General features: G+C 38.5%; 2 protein-coding genes across 10 annotated transcripts; one reads left to right on the forward strand and one right to left on the reverse strand.

The window, feature by feature from the left end:
• The first annotated feature begins 4,615 nt into the window (after positions 1-4,615).
• Positions 4,616-11,102, forward strand: LOC117964857 (uncharacterized). 3 transcript variants are annotated; one of them, XM_059009180.1, is made up of 6 exons: positions 4,616-4,885; positions 6,069-6,428; positions 7,226-7,267; positions 8,274-8,315; positions 9,096-9,191; positions 10,720-11,102. In XM_059009180.1, exons 1-6 carry the CDS (start codon positions 4,750-4,752, stop codon positions 10,818-10,820), a joined length of 777 nt encoding a protein of 258 aa, XP_058865163.1. In that variant the 5' UTR covers positions 4,616-4,749; the 3' UTR covers positions 10,821-11,102. The 3 variants fall into 3 exon arrangements, with proteins under 3 accessions (XP_058865163.1, XP_058865165.1, XP_058865164.1); XM_059009182.1 differs by lacking the exon at positions 10,720-11,102 and adding an exon at positions 9,655-9,841; XM_059009181.1 differs by lacking the exon at positions 8,274-8,315.
• Positions 11,103-11,175: 73 nt separating this feature from the next.
• On the reverse strand, positions 11,176-22,664 carry LOC131707062 (coiled-coil alpha-helical rod protein 1-like). 7 transcript variants are annotated; one of them, XM_059009149.1, is made up of 20 exons: positions 22,527-22,664; positions 22,199-22,271; positions 21,525-21,801; positions 20,676-20,831; positions 20,200-20,392; positions 19,898-20,125; positions 19,354-19,496; positions 18,706-18,841; positions 18,042-18,152; positions 17,613-17,756; positions 17,087-17,197; positions 16,752-16,858; positions 16,464-16,576; positions 16,042-16,117; positions 15,320-15,444; positions 14,689-14,898; positions 14,414-14,515; positions 13,838-13,989; positions 13,005-13,158; positions 11,176-11,851 (listed from the first exon to the last, which is right to left on the reverse strand). In XM_059009149.1, the coding sequence occupies exons 2-20, from the start codon at positions 22,266-22,268 to the stop codon at positions 11,736-11,738; spliced, it is 2,724 nt and encodes a 907-aa protein (XP_058865132.1). In that variant the 5' UTR covers positions 22,269-22,271; positions 22,527-22,664; the 3' UTR covers positions 11,176-11,735. The 7 variants fall into 7 exon arrangements, with proteins under 7 accessions (XP_058865132.1, XP_058865130.1, XP_058865133.1 ...); XM_059009147.1 differs by having other exon boundaries at positions 21,525-21,804; XM_059009150.1 differs by having other exon boundaries at positions 22,199-22,274; positions 22,527-22,648.
• Between the last annotated feature and the right edge of the window lie 27 nt (positions 22,665-22,691).

Raw genomic sequence — 22,691 nt, forward strand, 5'->3', positions numbered from 1 at the left:
ACCCCCCAAAAAGCAAGCCCTATTTATGTGAGGGGAAAGAAGCACTTTTATATGTTTATTTATATACATATTTATATTATTTTTAATATATTTTACCCTGGGGTCAGCAGGACTGCCTTTTTTAAAGTATTTTTTAAAGGCATGTGATGGACAATGTTGTAATAACGAGGCAATATAACACGTTTTGATTTTTAATAGGAATAATAATATTAATTATATTCTGCAAAAAATAAAGTTTGTCTCGTTACCTTTTCTCTGTTGTTCTTTTGCATTAGTGGTCTTTTCTTATAACGTCAACACACTCTAATTTTGGGGCCTTGGCACCGATGACATGATCTCTGTTCCAGGATGTGTCATAGCAATAATAAGCTGTGGGGGTAATTATGGAAAAAAAATGAAATACTAGATCGAGCTTCAAACAGGGTACACATTTATTGTTGTGTGTGTATATATATATATATATATATATATATATATATATATATATATATATATATATTACACCTTTAATGTTTACTGTACAGGTATAATGCAATTGAAACACATTTTTATATAACAAACATTTTTAAAACAAAAATTCCTCTCTACCTACAGGGACAGATCGATAGTGGTATACCAGCATTGTAAATGAATCCAGATCTAATATGATAGCAAGATCACACCTAGGTTAGGCTTCCACCAGAAGACAAAAATAAATAAAGAAAGAAAGAAAATCAGAAAGCGACTTCACATCCTGAATCAACTAATCTTATCCCCAGGGGAACCAAATTACTTGCTTTGGGAGCAAATCAAATCCCAAAGTAGTGTATGTGAAGGCAGGTAACAGCGCTGTAAAAGTACTTCCTGAATAAACACATGGTCCATGCTGCATGGATTTAATGTGCTCTAAGGCAGCACATGTTTGTAACTAAGCTATTCCCTGTTGAAGGAAACAAGGAGATAAATACCCATCAAATCTATTTTCACATACAATACTCCCAATGTGATTCATTTGGTATACAAACTATTTCTGGTTTCATTTAGGAGCTGGATGAACTCACTCCCCCCAATTTTCCTCTAGTGTAAAGACAACGGTAGCAAAACTAGCGTGAGTGCACTCCTCAACCCAATCTTTGATTCTCAGACTTCTTTATTTCTACTTTTACTTGAGGGACACGGCATAGAATATTGTGTGTAAACAACCACTACAAAAACATGTTTTTGATGTCACACTTTTAAGAGAAGTTAAAAAATGATATTAGGGTTCAATCGCTCTTTTTCCTCTCCTCCTCCTCCTCGCTGGAAGAGTCTTCGTCCCTGATGACAGCTTCACTCAGAGCCTGGAGGTGATCCAGAACAGAACTGAGAGATTCTGCAACAATAAATACAAAACAGGACCGTGTCACACAGCTAAGGCACCAGGAGAGGTTTTTGGTTTTTCCGAAGATAAAATAAACACAGACAGAAGGATACCTAAATATATTCCCAAATGATGGTACTCTGGTAAAGAATTTCAGAACCCAATTTCAACACAATTTGATGGGAAGTTCTTTCTATAATGTTATGGCCGTAGAACAGGGTTGCTCAACCCTGGTCCTGGAGGGCTGCTGTCCCTCCTGTTTTTTGTTCTAACTGTACAATTGATTAATTGGACCAATCGAATAAGCACTTAATTGGTCCTATTAAGTAATTTAGGGTAACAGTTGGAACAAAAATCAGGAGGGACACCGGCCCTCCAGGACCAACCAGGCTTTAGTGAGGGATCCCAATATATTTATTTAACAAAAAAGAAATAGATTTCTGAAGTAACTCTCTCCCAACTTACCTTTAGATAAAGGTTTGGTGTCAGGCCTTGGAGCCTGGAGCTTGCGCAAAGGTCTGGCCAGCTGCCCCTCATCAGTAAGGGCTGCAGAAAACTGGAGAGCCGCAGATCTGTTGTTCTTATAACGATTCAGGAGGCCCTCTTGGCGCAGGGTAGCCAGGAGATTAAAAACATTTACAATAAAGACTGAAAACCAGGATTAATAGGATATATGAACACATCAAAGCGTATTATGTTCACACACAGCATTTGAACAAAAGCTTTGAATTGTATTCAAAATGTCAATGGGAAAATAAATGTATTGGGAAGTTCAAGAAGCTACAGAGGTGAAAGGATCTAGGAAGTGCAGGTTTAACAAATTACAGCTATGGCCAAAATTTTTGCATCACCTAGAACATTAGGATTGAGACAATTAAAAAAAAAAAGAAACATCATTTAGATCTTTTATTTAACATAATTTAATCAAAGAAACTATAAAATGATATCTCATGTCATTTATTTATTTTAGCTAACGCTAATTATTTTTCAAATTACGTTACATATATATTTAAAGATGGGACAAGATGAGCAAGCGAGGGGTTCGAGTGATGATAAATGGGTAACATGCTACACATTTCTGTGGGCACAGGGATTAATTTAAAAGTGATCCTTGGCAAATTTTGAGTAGTATATAGCTATGGTGAAAAGTTTACATTTAGATTTTTTTTTTATTTAACATCATGTAATCAAAGAAACTACAAAAATATATTGCAAGTGTCTACCGGAAGCCATAATAGTAGTACAGTAGTATTTCATGTTAGATTTGGAAATGTCACATTAGTTTAAATGTTTGTCAGTTTATTATTATTAATCAGCCAGACATGCTTGGTGAGTCCAATTACTGGCATTATTTATACGCAGCCCCTTGAGTGAATTGAATAGGTTACGTGATAAAGAATTACACTGAATTGCAGTATAATTCAAAGAAACTTTCTGACAAGGAATCTTTGTCAATGTCTTACAAACAAAAAACACTACAACATTTATATTCTTGAAGAGGGACTGAGGGTTAATTGCCATGACGTGGTTCTATGGAAAAAGACACCAAAAAAAAGCCTATATGTGGTTTTGAGGAGCTTGCTGTTGTTTTTAACAATAGCTGAGTGTGGTTTTGAGGTTGCATGTAGTTGCTGAGAAAACTGTAAGGCTATGAAGGGGATGCGTCTGATTTACTGCGCTCAGGTTTCATGATGCATTGTTATGGATATGTAAAAATAAACTCGATTTTCTCAATAACGTGTTCAATAGGGGATTGATTTCATCCCCAGCGGGGATAAGAATTGTAGCCATTTTTAGACGTGGGCTTTCTTAAAACTGGAAAAACTGGAAGAGTACAGTAACTTTTCATCAACGAATCAGATTATATTACAAGACACTGCAGCTTTAAATAAATTATTTTAGGTCGGTGTGCTGCTTGTTTATTAAGTGTTAAAACTGTGGTCAAGTCAGCAGGTGTGCAAACAATGCGCTCATGATGAAGTGTCAGAAAACTCAGGCTTTAGGCTGACGCACTGCGTTAAGAGCTCAGGCATTCTGAACCGCTGCGTACGTGTTGCGTGGCCACAATGAATATAAAGTGTGAACCAGAGGATGTGACATGGTTACTAATTCATTTACAAATCTATGATGTTCTGCGTTGTAGTTAGCCTACTTAAAAAAAAAATGCTGCTGTATTTAACTTTTATTGTGCTTTGTAGTACGTGGTTGAGGTGCAAAAACGAACTTTATTTAAAACAACAACAAAAAAAAAAACACACACCCACTTTCAAAATCAGTAATAGCAGCAATTTTGATTGTGATTGGACGCAAAATAAAGAAAGCATCTGTGATCTGACATGAAATGGAAATGAATACCTTTGTTAAAGGTTGATAATCATGTGATTCGTGTCTGATTCTGTGCATTTCAGGTCTAAATCAATGTATTTGGATAGTTGCTTATCCAATTGTGATGACACTTGACCTTCTTTAGCAGCAGTTATTGACAATATCAGAATCGGTTTTATATGACCTGTCCATCAGTTCATCCATCCTCTACTGTACTTTCTACATCACACTCATAAAAATAAACTCAGCTATAAAAAAAAAACAAAAATGTCTTGAATTACAAATTTTTATTCCTTTCTGAAAATGGTCTTCTCAAACTCAGACCCACACAAGCTTGACGGAAGTGTGTAATAATCAAATCTGACCTTTAAAAGTACATCTTTGAATAAGACATGTTTAAAAGCTTTGTGATTAAGCCCAGTCCTCTTGTTTGAGGGAGAGAACTACAAGGTAAAGCTGCATGGTTCTGGATGTTTATACTGAGAGATACCAGACAACCCAGGAAAGAGTTAATTATTTGCCCCGGTCGGAAACAATATGTTAAATCGTCCAGTTGTTTCTATTGTATCCACATTTCTATAAAGTACAAAACTGTATCAGTGTGCCCAGAAAGTTAACAGTAATGCATTAGGTAGCGCCATTCAAAAAACAAAATAAACAATCTTATGGTTTATGTGTTTAATAACTAATATTCTGTTTAACTTTCTGTACCATGTCTAGTTAGCCTTTTTAGTTAGACCCAATTGTGTCTTGATAAACAGACATTTTTATTTTATATATATAAAATCTGATTTATGATCTAATGGCTGATAAATGTCCCGGTTTTTCAATGTAAATCCTGCAACCCTAAATCAGAGACATCTTTCATGTTACCTGATTATGAAGACTGGACTCTGGAATTACATATAGGCTGTATCAATGCTATTTTAGAACCAATCAACTGAGTGCTGATTGAAAGCTATGAGTTCATTCTGTGTTTGAAGTCAGCGCTGGGACCTGTGAGCTCAATCTTTAGATCAAGGGAGCAGCAACACGTGTGCAGACCTGTGTGCCTCTGTTAGTGCAAAGAAATACCTGCAAAGGAAATGTGCTGTATCTCTAACCAGCTTGTACATCTAGACACCAGCAGCAGATTTCATATTTCCATGTGTCTCGCAGCACACAGAACAGCAATGTCTGGAATTAATAGCATGTCAAGAATTCTACTGTTCCTCATTATCTGTGAGTATAATCTTTTCATTCTAGTGGTGTCATTTAGATATTTTAAGCTGTGGTAAACATAACACAATTATTACATTTCAATTATTTTAAAAAAGGTTGAAAAAATCAAAACAACTCAGTCTTAGCATTAAGTAATTGCACGCACAGTTATCATGTTTTTTTAATTTGTTGCAATCTAAAAGCTGCAATAAGGGTGGTGGCATCATGATTAAAATGTAATAGTGAGGTAAGACACCGATCCAATCAGAGAACTGTCTGTTTCTGTTCATTTTGGCTGTTCCAAGGTAATGCTAACATTACAGAACAATTAGACATTTTGAAACAGCAATATTTTCTTTTCTTTTTAGAAAATACTGATATCAAATCCCTTAATTATATGCTTCATAATTATGAGCATTTATCCCAGACTTTAATTAACTATTATTTTTTTAAAGGAGAAAATTCCAGTTATGCTACAAAATGGGAATTTGAATTTGACCTTATATTACTTAGCTGTTTTGCTACCTTACAAATCTTTGAAAATCAAGCCCCCTGTGGACTCGTGTGCTATTCTTGTGTTTTTATAAGGTACAGTTCTGTGTAATTTTCAACCAAGTTTTATAAATCATTAATGATTGAATTTGAAGCATTTCTCTTTTGCCTCTTGATTGTTTCACATGTGTGGCTCCAATGTGTTTCACGGCTCACATTTCTAAAACATGTCCCATTAAAACATGTCAACTTGTGTTTCTCCAATAGTGGTTTTACAAGAAACATGTGAGACAAATATTAGGTTAAAATGAGAATGAAACAAGATAAGATAGAGATGAGCAGCACATTTTTACAATGAAAGCAAATTTAACCAAACTCTTTCATAAAAGAATTGTGTTTTACAATCAAAAATTGCATTCCAGTCCTGACACCCACTACAAACTGCCATGAAGGTGAACCAACATAATTACATGAAGAGGCTGTACTGTATATTGTTGAGATTTAAAGACTGGTGGCTGGTGGATCTACCATGTTACCTTTTCATTGCTCTTTTATAATTTGTGTACTATACAGTTTGTTTGAGGGATCTAAAAATGTCAAAAGCAGCAATGAATTCCCAGTTTTAAAATGACAAGTGAATTTTAGTCTATGTTTCAAATGCACGTCTGTGTACATTATTATTAAATGGTGATTTTTTTGTTTTTTTGTTTAGTTGCTTCTTATCTGAAACACCAAGTCCAGTCAACGGCAGTTAAAGAGGTCCTTCCTGGAGACAATATAACTCTAAACTGTGACATCGAACATGACAGTGAAACCTTTTGGTTTGTACTTTATCCACAACAAGCTCCGATTAACATCTTTCACAATGCTTTAAAACTAATAGACAATACATCAAGCCCTGTATACTTCAATGGCTTCAATGAGTTTCATTTTTACCCCCTGCTGAACCGCACGACCTGGACTGTCAACATGAGGATAGACAATGTTTCTCAGCAGGATTTCGCTTTGTATTTCTGCATGGTTCGAGTGATAGGAGAAATGAAATCTGGAAATTTAACAAAACTTGTGTCGGGTAAGATTTCTCTAATTATCACTTAATATAAGAACAGAATACACGCGTGTGTCCAGTCTATCATATTTCTGTATGACATGATTACATTCTTCAACATATCTTCTTCCTAAATGTAATTGTAGAGTTTGCCATACTACAGTAATGCTTGTAAGATGTTGATGAAAGATGCACAGGTCTTCTTTAACATAAAGTGTTGATTATATCATCATTTCAGGGTATATGAAGGCTGTCTGTCAGACTGTCCATCTGTTTGTCACACCTATATTTAACATTTATCTAGAGAACAGTTTATCGTGATCTGGGTATATGTGGAAATGATCTGTCTGTTGATCTGTATGTTTCATCTGGAGAAGCCCTTGTAAAAATGTTTTTACTTTTATTGAGCTATTATATTATGTTCAGCTAAGATATGGTTTCAATATTTTTCAATATTTTTTAAAATTAATTGAATTAATATGTAGGTTATAAGCTCATATATGCACTGGCTACTACAGAAGATAAAAAAAAAAGATAGACAAATGTTAGCCAACACCTTCGTCATAACTGATTTGGTAATTTGATTATGGATTTATGAACATATGAAAATAAATAAAATAAAATAAAAATAAAAATATATTATTACTATAATATATTATAGTAACGCCGCATCTTTTCTTATTAAAGTAAAACAACATGCGTGCGTACAAAACCTCTGCTGATAAGAAAACACATTTTAAACGTAGATTTCATTATAGCTGAAATTCGTAAAAATATACAGAATTGCGTTATTTATTTATTTATTTATTTATTTATTTTAGCGCATAACTCAACGTCAGAACCGAAAACAGAAACTAACAATGGTAAGGAATCCATATTTATTACGGGAATGAAAAAAACAGTCATTAATTAGTAGGCATGAGAGACACCACGGAGTCGGTGAATGTTGGCTGCAGTGGAGATTCTAATGCCTCAGATGGTCTGATAAGCCCTTGATGGAGTCATTCTGATGCGTTTAGGTAGTCCTTGTGGCCTTTAAGATCCACAGCTCCGCTGGTAGACCGGGGCTTGGTTCAAAGATATTTCAATGTTTTGATTTCTATAGCCTACCCTTCTGCTCCCTCAACCTATTCATTTACACAGCTCATAAAGTTACAGTACGTTATTAGAATTATATATAATTGTAGTGTTACTTTATTGTTATTGTAGAATTTAAAAAAGACGAGTAACAAATCCTGGTATTGAGATTTTGTTTTACCCACTCCCCTTACGCCCTTATGGAACAAATATATATTTTAAATATATGGTAGAAAAATATTATCCTTCTACTTTTCATATATAGAAGTTGGTCCCTTTTCTATATATTTAAATATATGGATTACAGACTACAATATATTTTAAATATATCCCATATATTTTAAATATATAAAAATGGGCGCATTTCTATATATGAAAAATATAAGGATCACACTATTCTAACATGTATTAAAAATATATGTTTTTTCCATAAGGACAATGGTAGGTGATCTGTTTTTAAAGATGAAAAACTAAACCAAACACAATACAGGTCGACAAAGGTTAACCAACACCTTCATCATATTTTTTTTATGGATTTATGAATATATATATATATATATATATATATATATATATATATATATATATATATATATATATATATATATATATATATATATATATATATATTCTGAGATGATGGCGGTTACGAGTCCATTTCTAATATTAAAGTAAAACAAAATATTTGCATTCAAAACCTCTACTGATAAGAAAACACATTTTAAACATAAACTTTATTAAAACTGAAATTCTTGAAAATTAACAGAAATACGTTGTGTTTTTTTTTTTTAGCGCAGAACTCAACGTCAGAACCAAAAACAGAAACTAACAATGGTAAGGAATAGATATTTATTACGGGAATGAAAAAACAGTAATTCATTAGTAGATGTGAGAGACAGCACTGAGTCGGTGAATGTTGGCTGCAGTGGAGATTATAACGTCTCAGGTGGTCTGGCCAGCCCTTGATGGGGTCATTCTGAGATGTTTAATCTTTTGTATAATTTGTATACCCCTCTGCTTTGCACCCTCCACTGGCTACCTCTCTACTCGCATTCAATTCAAGACCCTTGTTCTTGCCTACCGCTCTCTTCACCACTGCCCCATCCTACCGCCAATCCCTCGTGTCTCCTTACACCCCTCTTGTCCGCTCCGCTCCTCCACTACATGCCTTCCCTCCCCTCTCCATCCTCCCGTCCCGCTCCTTCTCTTCCTAGCCTCTCTGTGGCGGAACCAGCTACCTGCGAACTTCAGGACTAATGTCCTGTTTCTGAACCCTCTGTAACTGTCATTTTGTATAGATATTTTCTATATACTAACTCACAGTTGCTACAGTGGCAGAGGGGGATTACAATGGCTCACCCGTGTTATTTCTAAAATCAATCACTTTACAAATCCAGCTTTTAGTATCACTGGGTGTATGGTCAAGAAAACATGTTATAAAATCCAATTGAGAGCTTAACTATATGGTTACATGCAATAGCTGCAAAAAGTGCAAGCAAGCAGATTTCACATTTTTTATTTGCGACTGCAGCTGGATATGTCGGTACACTTCTAACTGATCTTAGAAAGCTCAGGCTTCTCCTTATGGCTGATCATTGTCTTTTTGATTTTCAGGATCAAACTGTGAGCTGGGCTGTATTTTGCAGGGCTACGTCTCCTTAGTATTTGTGGTCGTCTCCTCTGCCTTTGTCTGTTACTTTGAGAAAAGAGGTACTTTGGACAATCTCCCAACTACTTGTATTAAAGTATAAAAGCTGCATTTCTATTTGTATGTTCTAGAAGCACTTTGCATCAAATCTAATGATTATACGCAGGAATTAATTTGTAAGCAAAAAGGTACCGGATCTTCTCATTAAGGAAGAGGGTCAGCGTTTATGTTTTTAGACTGAATGCTTCATATGCAGTACCGGTAGGTCCCAAATATGCTTCATGTTGTTTCGTGCCTTATTGTTGATGTCAGTAGCCGCACGCCCACCTTTGCCTCGCCGTGTTTTATAATCTTCACGTTTGAACAATACCAGTGGCGGGCTGACTAATCTGATGGACAGGAGCGACGGCACTGTTGCTGTTAAGAATTATAGTTTTTCTTTTGGCATTTTGATCATTTGAGGTGCTATGTATATAGTTATTTTCTGCAACACAACCTCAACATTTTTTTTTTTTTTTTTTACAGTTCATCATTTGCAAACCGTGTAATTCTCGTCTGTCAGACAAAAAGGTAGCAGATTTGGATCCGGTGCGATCCGGCACAAATTAACTCCTCATTATAAGAACGTAGACATCCTATATATTATAAATATAGCCTGTATATTAAAAACAGTATCTCAACATTACCATTAAAAAGCGTTTGGGATTGTTTTACTATAACTAACAAGAAACTAAATGAAGTAGTCGATAAATGTTTAGGCTAGGGCCTTCGTCTTAATTTAACTTTTGTATAAGTATAACCTTATATTCTTAAAGTATGCTGGGTGACTGGCATGCTGTATTAGCATAGCTACCCTGGGAATTAACTATTCTAAGAGAGGACTTCTATTGCCCCTTAGTGTCATACAGAACCATTACACTGCCACTGAAGACTCTGTGGAGGTGCTTAAAATAACCATTTTTTTTTACTTAATATACGTCTTGATTCTCAAAGCTATTAACTCCTATAATGATTTACGGTGTTTTATTTTTCAGAAAAGAAGTTAGCAAACCAGAAATAAACAGCACAGACAGTTGTAGGTTTTACAGCAGCTTTAAATGATCCCTGTTTGTTTTAGAATTGTAATTTGTACGTTTTCAGAAATAAGTTGTGCGGATAACAATTTGTAGTAAAACAAACAAACAAACAAAAAGCTTTACCAATCTGGCCCATACAGTCTTAAGGGCATTTCTAAACTATGCACTTAAGCATAAGATTGAAAAATGATTTTGAAACGTTTGTTGGTTCTCAAAATGTCTGAACAGGGGCTACGGGTGCGAGAACACAGGGAGAGAGTACCAAGGCGAGCAACTCAAATTCTGTTGTTTATGTACTTTAATTATAATTATTCCATTTATCAAGGAATTGACTAATTAGATATATTCACCTTTGTCCCTGATGCACTTTATAGTGCTTTCTTAAAGCCCCTCTGCCTTATCATGATTTTTTTTTTTTTTTTTTTTTACTAAGAGCTGCAACCTTAAAAATGCAGTCATGGTTTCAAGACACACATCAATTAATTTTCGTTTTGTTCATTTTTTTTTACTGCAGGAGGAAGAGGAAAGAGGTGTACAGTACGCTACTCTAGATCTGACAACAACTCCAAAGCGCAAAAAGACATGAAAAGGAGAGAACACGATTCTAGGCAGTGACCTATTTCTATACTTATATATTTTTCTTAAATGCATTGTTTTAGTCAATCCAGATAACGTCCCTGCAGATAATGCTGAATATATTCTCCTGGCCCGTTTCATGGATGTTCTGTGATTACGATGTGCTTTGCGAGGACGCAGAGGTCATCGCTGCGATCGCTTCATAAAACACATCGCAAGTGCTGTCGCTTGTGGTCACCATTTTGCGATCTATGTTGAGAAAAATCAGTAACTACGGTAATCAACTTTGAAGCACAGTGATGTTAAAAAAAAAAAAAAAAACGATTAATGCATTACCTATTATACGTGTTACTAGAAGTTCAGTACACAAATAAAATGTGAATTTGTATAGTAATTGTTGTTTAAGACAATCTATATTTTACTTCTGGTATCTTCAGATTTAGTAATACACCACTGTAATGTATACTTATCCTTCCTGAATACACATGTGGTCCTTGCTGCAGGTGTTTAATGTACTATAAGGCAGATAGTATTCCCAATTGTGAAGGGAACAATAGTTCTAGAAGTGAATACCAATTTAAGGAGTCAAATTGAACTGTGTCAGAAAACAGTACTAGGGGTATTAACTTAAAATTAGGCATTATAAAGGAGTGACAGGGTGTGATTACTATAGAGATAATCACCCATCAAATACTATTTTCACACACAATACTCCCAATGTGATTCATTTGGTATAAAAACTACTTCTGGGTTCATTTTGAAGAACTCACTCCTTCCAGTTCCCCTCTAGTGTAGTAAAACTAGCATTAGCGCACTCCTCCAACCCAATCTCTGTCTTTCAGACTTCTTTATTTCTACATTTACTTGGGTGACGCAGCATAGAACCTTGTGTGTAAACAAGGCTTAAAAAATAAGTTTGGTATCACAACCTTTAAGAGAACAAAAAAAATTATATTAGGATTCATCGCTCTTTTTCCTCTCCTTCTCCTCCTCCTCGCTGGAAGAGTCTTCGTCCCTGATGACAGCTTCACTCAGAGCCTGGAGGTGATCCAGAACAGAACTGAGAGATTCTGCAACAATAAATACAAAACAGGACCGTGTCACACAGACAAGGCACCCAGGAGATATTTTGGACTTCATGCAAATAGAAGAGCTTTTGGACTTTCTTATAATAAAATAAAACACAGACAGATGGGCAGGCACCTCAATATATTCCCAAATTATGAACCCAATTTCAGCACAAATTTGATGTGAAGTTCTCTCTATATATGTAAAAATGTACAGCTATGACCAGAAATTTTTGCATCACCTAGAATTTTAGGATTGAGACATAATTAAAAGAAAAAGAAAAAAGAAAAAAAAAAAAGTATATATGAACATAATTTAGATATTTTATTTAACATGTAATCAAAGCATAGGATTTTGCAAAAGTCTCCTGGAAGCCAGATTGCAAAGCAAAGTATTTTATGTTAGATTTCGAAATGTCACATTTTTCAGTTTTTGACAGTTTTTCGTTAAGTATATGAAAAACTACAAAGCGGTGTGTAATTCAATATGTTAACGTAACGTTATTCAGCAGGTTTCATTCAACTTTATGAAGCACAATGAATTAATTCTTTAGGACGACGCAAAACTTTTGGCCATATTTATTAAACAAAAAAATAAATACATTTTTGTAATTATTATTATTATTATTATTATTTATTTCTTAGCAGACGCCCTTATCCAGGGCGACTTACAATCGCAAGCAAATACAAATACATTCAAGTGTTACAATATAAGTCATACAATAAGAACAAGAAATACAATAATTCTCAAGTGTGACAAACCACAATTCAATAATACAGCAGATAATAGTGAAAGTTACATCAGGATATGATTAAGTAGTGATAGTTACATCAGGATATGATTAAGTACAAAATACTACAGATTAAACACTTGGGAGATTACAATATTCTGAGGTACAGGATTAAATGCAGTAAAATAGGGGGCAGATAAGAGCAAAATAAAGCATATTTAAATGAAGGGTGATAGTGTCCCAGGATACAACAGAGGAGTTCTACAGGTGCTGTTTGAAGAGGTGAGTCTTAAGGAGGCGCCGGAATGTGGTCAGGGACTGGGCAGTCCTGACAGTGTGTGTCGAATCTGACGTAACATTGCAGTTATAGCTGATGAAATATAGACAGTGTGTGTCGAATCTGACGTAACTCTTTCCCAACTTACCTTTAGATAAAAGTTTGGTGTCAGGCCTTGGAGCCTGGAGCTTGCCCAAAGGTCTGGCAAGCTCCCCCTCATCAGTAAGGGCTGCGGAAGACTGGAGAGCTGCAGATCTGTTCCTCTTGTACTGATTCAGAAGGCCCTCTTGGCGCAGGGTAGCCTGGAGATTAAAAACATTTACAATAAAGACTGAAAACCAGGATTAATGGGATATATGAAAGCATCAAAGCGTATTATGTTCACATACAGCATTTGAACATGTATTCAAAATGTCAATGGGAAATGTATGGGGAAGTTCAAGAAGCTACAGATCATTGAGTATCATGTGCAGCTGAGGGGAAAGGATCTAATGCAGGCTTAACAAAATACAGCTATGGCCAAAAGTTTTGCATCACCTAGAATTTTATGCTTGAGACAATTTTGAAATCATGTAAATCAAAGAAGAAACTACAAAATCATATTGCTACAGTCTACCGGAAGTCAGAATTGTAGTACAGGGCTTCATGTTAGATTTCAAAATGTCAATTTTTTTCTTTCAATTAGTAATTTTTTTGTGACGTACATGAAAACTACAAAGCGGTATGTAATTCAATATGTTAACGTAACATTATCCAGCAGGTTTCATTTGACTTTATGAAGCATTCATTCGTTAATTTTATAGGGTGATGCAAAACTTTTGGCCACAACTGATAATAAGGACCACATTAAAGACAGGATATGAGAAGTCTACATAGTGAATTTAAGTAAGATATTTAGACGATTAAGATATTTCATCAGCTATAACTGCAATGTATTTAAACTCAGAACTCCTAGTGGTAGACGCTGGCTGCTCAGCTCACCATGAGCAGGTTTTTGTCCCTCTCGGAGTCCCGTAGCCGTCTCTGCAGTTCCCGTGCCTCTCTGTCTTTCTGCTCCTCCAGCAGTCTCTGAGCCTCCTGGGCACGCTCTCTCTCTCTGCCCACCTGCCGTTCCAGCTGCCGCAGAGCCACCACTAGAGGGAGACAGGGAGCAAAGGCAAACCCACTTCAAATATCACAGTTAAATCAGCACTAGTTTCTTGTTGTTGTTATTTTATTAATTAGTCATTTAGCAGATGCTTTTATCCAAAGAATAGGAGGTGAACTATGCATCACAACTGCTTACAATAGGACCTTGTTTGTTTTATGTCTCATCCGAAGGACGGAGCACAAGGAGGTTAAGTGACTTGCTCAGGGTCACACACAGTGAGTCAGCGGCTGAGCTGGGATTGAACTTGAGGCATTAGGTTGTGCTCTCACTAATAAAAGTTAACACTCTCAGTGGGTGACTGATCCTGACTGATTAATGCCGCCCCAGCTGATTTGTGATATTTTATTGCACTGAATGCATTACGATGCCTTGTTTTTGGTTTTTGTCCTTTGACCTGGGATGCTCACCCGCCTTGGTGTGCTCCCTCCTGGCTGCGTTCAGCCGGCTCTCCATCTCCCGGAGCTCCTGGTGCAGGAGAGACTCTGCTTCGGACACCTTCTCCTGCAGGGCTGACAGACCACACAGACAAACAAGCAGGGACCCCAAGTTTATACATTTACATTAACATTGCACGTTTTTCAAAGAAGCGCATGTTTAGGATTTCTGTGGTGGTGGTATTAAAGAACGCCACTGTTCAGTTTATTGAAATAGACCTCTTACCCTCTTCAATGACACTCCTCACCTCTCTGGTACTGGTCCTGTTGCTTGGCCAGGTCTGTCCGCAGCACCAGGATGATCTCTGCGTTCTCCTGCAGCTGCTCATGCAGCTCACTCAGCCTCCTCTCCGCTTCCTGCCTCCCTTCCTCAGCCAGGGTAAGCTGCTCCCCCAGCCTCTGCTCAGTCTCGCTGCTCTCTTTCAGAGCACGCTGCAGCTCCCTCAGCGCTGTCTGGACTGGAGATCACAGTAATACACAGGACCTCTGAACTTTAGCAAGCAAATTGATCAAATAGTCACATAACTGGGTGTTAATGGACCTGAAACGACTTGCAGTTTTGGACTACGTAATTCAAGGTCCATTATCACAGACGGACTCAATGCTCTGCCTGCTGTTTAGAATCATCAGTACATTCCAACTGCTACTTGGTCGAAGCTTGAAAAGCCACCTTGTAGTTTGTGTTTATATTCCTTCACAATCTAGTCTCCAGTCTTTCTTAAGCCATGTGATCTAATTGGAACAAAGCCCTCTGCCTGCTGCTTTTAATGAATTAAACTGAAACGTGGCCATGTTTAATCTGAACAACAGCACTATGACTGTTTCACGCGAGAGTTAAAGATAGATTAAAAGGTAGATTCATGTAAAAGAGAGACTTACACTGTCCTCTGGCCTCAGAAAGCGTTCTCTCAATGAGCTGGGGGGTGCGTTTCAGTTCTGAAGCCAGTCGTTCTCTCTCCTCGTTCACTAACTGCAGCTCATTCTGCAGATCCTCAGAGACAGACCTGTGGATGGATTGCATTTGTATCAAACAATAATTTAGTGTAGTTTTCTGAGATGGGAAAAAAAAACAAAAAATCAGTACAACTGTGTAAGATTTCATTCAGATAAAAACTGGCAATATATTCTACAAAATACTTGAAAACACTAGGTTTGGGCAATATGAAATCTAGCCTGGACAATGAAAGAAAAGTCAAATAAATGACCCCAAGGGGGGCGATGTTGTAATTAGTGTTCTACGGCATTGTTTTGATGTTACTAATACTGGTGATACAGGATCAGTAATCATCTTGTTCTGATTTCAATTACGTCTATACCTTTATACAATAAATGATGCTGTAACTAGGTCATTACAATACAAACTTACAGTGATAGTACCAATGGGATACTTCTGATGTAAGATTATTACATGATTGATTATTATATAATATATTATATTATATATATATATATATAATATATATTTAATATATCTTGAGTATTGATGGACTAGTTTCAAGAAGCATGTACTGCAAATAACTGTAACAAACGCAATATGATGTATAATCCAAGGAAGTCTCACGATTCTTTGCTATGCAATGAATTGTCTCCCATAGCTGTACCTTCCTGATTCAGGTGTGGTCGGTCTGTGTGTGTCCCGCTGCAGTCGCATCAAGGCTTCCTTCCGCAGCAATAACCCTGTAGAATAATTTGAACGATACCGAATTAAATCCTTCCCCTTACTTAAGCGACAGCAGCAATGCACGAGCAGAATAGAATTTCTGGATGAAAATAAGGTACCACCTGGTATCTGGTACCATCCAAGGTTAAAGACATTTCTCAGTTTGCATGCCTTACTTTCAGCTGATCTGTTACGCTTACACTTTATTGGTCATTTCTCCTGAGCAGATTATTTAAAAATTGTCCTCACCACTCAACTCTGTTTCAATTACCGTCATAAACTAGCCACCGTTTCCCCTGAACGAATGATACAATTTGAAGAAATCAACATTATTTGAGACATTGCCAAGGTGAAACGACCCACCTTGAATCGTGTCTATCCTCCTGCTGGCAAAAGCGACTCTCTGTCCCAGACTTAGCAAGCGGCCCTCAGAGGAACGCACTTCAGACACCCTCTGCTCAAAAACCTGCCAAAACCTGAAAAGATGAATTAATGACACAGGTTAGCTTCTTGCTAAATGGTAACCTCTGCAGTAGTTTACCTTTTCTCTGGACTTCTGTGATTACTATATTGTTTAAAGTTTGCCAGGGGTTTGATAGTGCTACCCCTTGTCCCAGAGCAAAGGGGGCAGTGAAAATAGCCAGCACCTACCCATGCACGCTGTCCTTCAGCTGAACCAGTGCATTCTCTGCCTCCTCGGCTCGATTCTCCAAGTGCAGAACCTGGCCTTGAACTAGAGTCAGCTCCTTGTCAAAAGCCTGAAATGAGCAGACATGGGGTGAGTCAGTACACTGATCTACATCAGACACAGCTGACTGGTAATACAGTACAGGGATGGAAATAAGACTCCTATTGCATAGCAGTTTCTCCCATTCCAGGTTTTAATACAAGCTTGATTAGCCACAGTGTGTATGACATATTTTGAAGAGCAGGTGTGAATGAATGAATGAATGAATGAAGCTCTAAAGAATTCTCATCCTCCTCACCTCACTCCTAACTCTCTCCATCTTGAGCTCAGCTGCCTTGTCCTGCAGGCTGTGGAGAAGCACGCTGTGCTGCTGACCCTTCACCCTCACCTCTTCCTCAAGATCAGAGATCTGCAGGGACACACACACACACCCACAGTGGGGTTTACCTACAAACCACTCCCAGCAGAATTCGGTGCGCTTTCTCGTCCAACACATTTATGATCAACAAAACTAGGAAAAAAAACAAAATCTGTGCAGCCACCTTTTATGAAGCAACCCATACCAGAGTGACAGGGCAGAGATGTGTGCCACATGGGTTTGATGCAAAGTGTGGAATGTGGCTCTGCCCTGTCATACCAGTTAAGCCGGAATCCGTTACATGAAACATTTAACTGTTAGCATATTTTCAATGTTTGTAACCAAATCAGGAGTTACAAGGAGTTCAAGTCCATTCCAGTGGCAGATGGAAACGAGACACCATGCACCAGATTAGGATTGGAAATCAATGCAATCTGGTACGGTGTGTTTGTCAGTTCTCCGGTACCTGGTTGCGGAGCTGGTTCCCCTGGTTGCTGTCCTCTATCTCCCTTGAGCGCAGCTGCACTAGCAGAGAAAACACTTTCTGCCTCCAATGGGTCAGCAACGCCCGCCCCTTTGAACCAGCTTCATCGAGGGGGTCCAGCAGCAGCTAGGAGAGAGAGGATGATCATTCACATTGAACAATATAAATGTAATGACCAAATACTCCATCAGTCATGGGGATTGTCACACATGTATACACATAGACTGTTCGCTTTGCACCAAAACAAATATTACCCATGGTCATCCTGCACTGATAATAAATAAATGGATCGTTTTTGAGGTCCACGTGGGATGTCTTGCTCATTCATATTTTTGAATACCAGGATATTTAGTTAACAAGGGGGCTGAGTGGAGTGCTAATAAGCAGTGAGCACGGGTTCAAATCACTCACCTTATTGCTGATCTCGCCCTCCTGGATGGCGAGGATGTCGCTGAGGGAGTTCAGCCTCACGTTCAGCAGCTCAGCTGTTACTCTGAGAGCCTCCTTCTCGCTCTCCAAACGCTGCCAGGACAAGATCAGAGAGAGAGAGGGACGGAAGGGGCCAGGTGAGCATTTTTCATGCAAATGTAATGTAAATGATCTGAGCGTTGTGTGTATTTGTACTGCCAATAATTACTGTTATAATTTTAGTTTACAATCAGGCTTGCAAGAGAATTCTAAACTGAACAATTCATATGCTTCACACTGATTGCCTAGCAAATACATGTTTTTATATAGCAGAAAGCTTAGCAAAGACTGCCACAATTATTTTGTAATTTAAAACTATGTAACATCATAGCAAATTACACACACAACACAACTTATACCAGGTATATTCACCTCCAGTTTGCTTTCCATGAATACCTTCCCAAATCTGGCAATCAAAGTTTTTTAAAAGGGGTTAAAGCAAGTTATAATTTCATAAATATTACCTGCAGTAGACTTGCTATGCAGTTCATAGATTTATAGAAGTATTTCACTAGCCAAATGAATTGCCTACGGTACTTGTCAATGTGTAGTTTGATTTATTAGAGCTGCTGTTTCTCTGTGGATCGGAGGAACAGTCTTTCTTTACCTTCACAGACTTGCAGAGATCCTCTTTCTCTGTTTCTCCCCGATGCCTCTCTCTCTGCTCCGGCACCAGCTCCCCAATGTATTTCCTCAGGCTCTGCACCACAGCATTCTGGGAAACCAGGGCTGAGTTGGTCTGGCTGTTTGAATAAAGAAAATTAGGTTCATTCACTCGAAGGGGTCGGGATGAAATGGCAACCCATACAGGTGTGTTCTGCCCCCTCTGTAACTGTGCCTACTGTAAGTGGAAAATCCAATTTCCAGACGAGTCCAGAAATTAAAGCTACACCCCGTCTAGTGTAGCGTTTAGGAGTCTTTTCAGAAGCAGTTCCAGTGGTTGAAAAATGTTAGTAAGCCTGTCAAGCCTTCGTCAGATCCATAACAAAATGTGCATCAATACCGGAAGGCGGAAAAGGGTGCAAATGTACCCCCACATAGATAAACGCGGTTAACTTATAATTTAAAGCAACGAAAAAAAAAAAAGAAAAATGGTTCATATTATTTAAACAGTTCGGTATTGAATAAACATTGTTTTGAAGGGCTAAGCATTTTTTAAAATCTTTTCTTTATTAAAAATAAAAAAATTAAACCTGCTATCGATAGTAAGTATCAGTTCCAGCACTGCTTTGTAGGATAAACCGAATGAACCAACCTCAGATCCTCATTGGCCAGTTGAAGCTGTTCTCTCAGGCGGTCAGATTCCTGCTTGGCTGCAGTCAGCTCTTCCTGCAGAGTGGTCCTGTTCTGCCTCAGTGCTGCCAGTTCTGTGGCGTGGGTATCTGACACAGACTGAAGCTAGGGGGAAAGGGGTGCACAGAGGAGACAGGTAATACAGGTAATACATAGAATCATTACATAGCACAATACATTCACCTAAATATACATTGAAATCCTTGTATCTATTAAAATACAACTTTATTTTCTTAGGATTCCTTTTATAAAACAAGTAAAGATCAGGAAATGAAGCCTGATTAAAACCTTTTTTTTAATATAAAGAGGGGGAAAAAAAAGACATACTTCCATTATGTATCCCCACACATTCTCACATATCACAATTGGTATGCGGTTCTCAACGCAGTGGCTGCCTCCACTAGAAATCAAACCTTCTACTCTTACCCCTTCCGCCACCTCCCCGCCCCCAAAACAACTCTTAGACCTCTGGCAGCCTGTTATTAACCAGCCAGCTGCTCCCTCACCTCTGCTCGCCACTGCCTCTGGGTCTCCTGCAGCTGCTCTTGTAGCCTCGCTCCCTCTCTCTTCCAGCCCTCCTCGGCCTCCACACCTCTGCGCCGCTCCTGCTCTCTTGCCCTCTCCACCTCTGCCCGGAGACTCTGGGAAGCAGCCTCGAGCTCAGCCAAGGCTTGCTCTGCCTCCTGGACTCTCCTCTCCAGCTTAGCCTCCCTCTGAGTCTTCAGTCGATCATCCTGGGATGAAATGGGAATGTGTTCACTAGCCTGTTTTTGCTCTGGCGGGTTCAACGTGAAGGTGTGATCCTGACCTGTGCGCGCAGCATGATCTGTTCCTGCCTGCTCCGGTCCAGTTCAGCCCGGGCCTGGTCTCTCTCTCGGATCAGCCTCTCCAGTTCAGCCTGGTGCTGGTTCTTCAGCCTCTCCTCCTGCGCACGCTGCCTGTCCTGCTCCAGCCTCGCTCGGCTCAGCTCCACATGCAGCTCCTCCAGCTGGGCTCTCTGTCTGAGCACACCAGGGACAGGAGACACACAACATGCGCAAAGCAATGGCATTTTTACAATGAATACTGATTACAATAAAATCTCAGTAGATCAAGAAATCAGATCTCGAATTAAATCAGCCTGTTCAAAGGACCCTACTTAACTGAGAAAGGGGAGCAGGTGTTGATACTGACTGGGCAGCACATTTATGATTTAAGAACAATTTGGATGACAGCATGAAGATATTGCTTAATATGCCATTGCTAGTGGTCTTCTGTGATTGAGAAATACTGCTTGAGTTATACCTGCACAGGGCATCATCTCTCTCCTGAACATCCTCAACCAGCCTCCTTGCTGCATCTCTCAAAGACTCCACCTCTCCACACAGCCTCGCCCTCTCCCGGCTCTGCTGAGCCGAGGACTGGGTCAGCCTGCCAACATCTCCTTTCCTGTCAAGGGACCTGTGGATACATAGAACACCACAACAAAGTCAAGGAAATGATTCATGACACAGTGCAACACAAACCTATCTTTTTGTTTGCAATTATTTTGTATTTAAAAGGACAACAGCCATTTATCTGAAAGCACAGGGTGTGAATACGATAAGATTGATACAACTGAGTATAATACTCACACACACACAAATCTGAACATAAGATAACAGGGTTTGTAGTACATTAAGTGCAAATTAAATGCGGCATTTTGCAACAACAGAAACAATTTTTGGGAGTTGACCCAAAAACGAATGGGAATATCTGAGCGTTTTAAGCAAACAAAGCAAAACAAACTATTTTAGATACTTTTTTTTTTAGTTAGTAAGTAAGCATGCCAAATACAGGGAATATATTAAGTCTCTTAGTATTTCTAAATCCAGAACTACTGTTGAATAGTTATGAATAAGAAATAAACAGGATAACAAACGCTGCTATTCGAAAACGCTGCTATAAACCATCCATTTAAGTTTTTCCTGTAAATTGAACATGTTTATGAATCATTGCACCTTAAGGCTAGATATTACTATATGTTCACTGTCTAAACAGGATGAGAACCCACTGGGAACTGTGTTTCATTCCCAAGGGGGGCCTTGGAAGACCATAAATGCATTCCCATTCAATCAGGTACAAACAAGCTGACCGAGATGCATTGTAACGCACCTGGTTCTAACATTGCCCTCCTCCAGGTCACTTCCTCCTGCTCGCCCCCGGCACATCTCCTCGCCTTGCAGCTGCAGCCTCAGGTTCTCTGTACGCAGCTCAAACATGTCCTGGGTGGTTTGTGCCAGCGCTGCCCAAGGATCGGGCACCCGAGGGGCAGGAGGCAAGTCTGTATCCAGGGGCCTCCAGGGGTGAAGGGTGCTGGGGGTGGCAGTGGAGGCACTAGGGGGCCTTTGTGCAAAGTGAGAGGGAGGCACCAACTCATTCTGAACCGGAGCTGCTGAAAAAACAAACACACACACACACACACACACACACACAAAAAACACAAAAAGAGTTGTTTAAAAGGTTCTTCAAATTGAAAATCCACTTGTTTTTCCCTTTGATTATGTTTTTAATTTTATTTCCCTGAGCTAAATCAAAACTTGGTATGGTATTCATTCCCTGCTTCACTGAGGGGCAATGCTTCAACTCAGGGATGGAAATAAGGCTCCCATTGCATAGCAGTTTGATCTATTCCTGGAGTTTAATAAGACAAACCTGAGCTTGTTACCTACAAACTGGGGCTAATCAAGGTCATAAGTAAAACCTGGACTGGGTGAAAGCGTTATGCAATTACAATTATTATTATTATTATTATTATTATTATTATTATTAAATATGTATATTTTTACCTGCTCTAGACGGGGCACCAAATGTAGCAGGTGGGTTTAGTTCTTCTCCCGTTTTCCTCCGCTCATCCATAACCTCCTCAGTTACATAAAGTAAATAGGAAAGAAAAAATAAATAAACTTTTCTTGTGTCTAGAAAAAGTTTCAATGACAGTTTAATGAATACCAGCAGTCCGTAGTATGCAGGGTACAGTATACGCATGTGTTACACAGCTAAGCCTCCCACCTTCCCCGTTTGCTTTTTTTTTTTAATTATTTTAAGTTTCCTAGTTTCTTTGACGTATCTGTAACATTTTCAATCAAACTGAACAGTCACAGGCGCTTAACTAACCGCGATTTGATGAGGGCTCGCAACATAAACACTCCGGCTAGGAAACAAAAATATTAAAAGGCTTCAGAAACCAAGTGTTGTCGCAGGAAAAACTTTCTGGTTCCGACTTTGTCCAAGGCTTTGGCGGATAAAGGCGGAGCCCTGTTTAGAAAAGGGGCGTGGTTA

This window comes from Acipenser ruthenus, chromosome 38 (genome assembly GCF_902713425.1).
Source record: "Acipenser ruthenus chromosome 38, fAciRut3.2 maternal haplotype, whole genome shotgun sequence".
NCBI classification, from domain to species: domain Eukaryota; kingdom Metazoa; phylum Chordata; class Actinopteri; order Acipenseriformes; family Acipenseridae; genus Acipenser; species Acipenser ruthenus.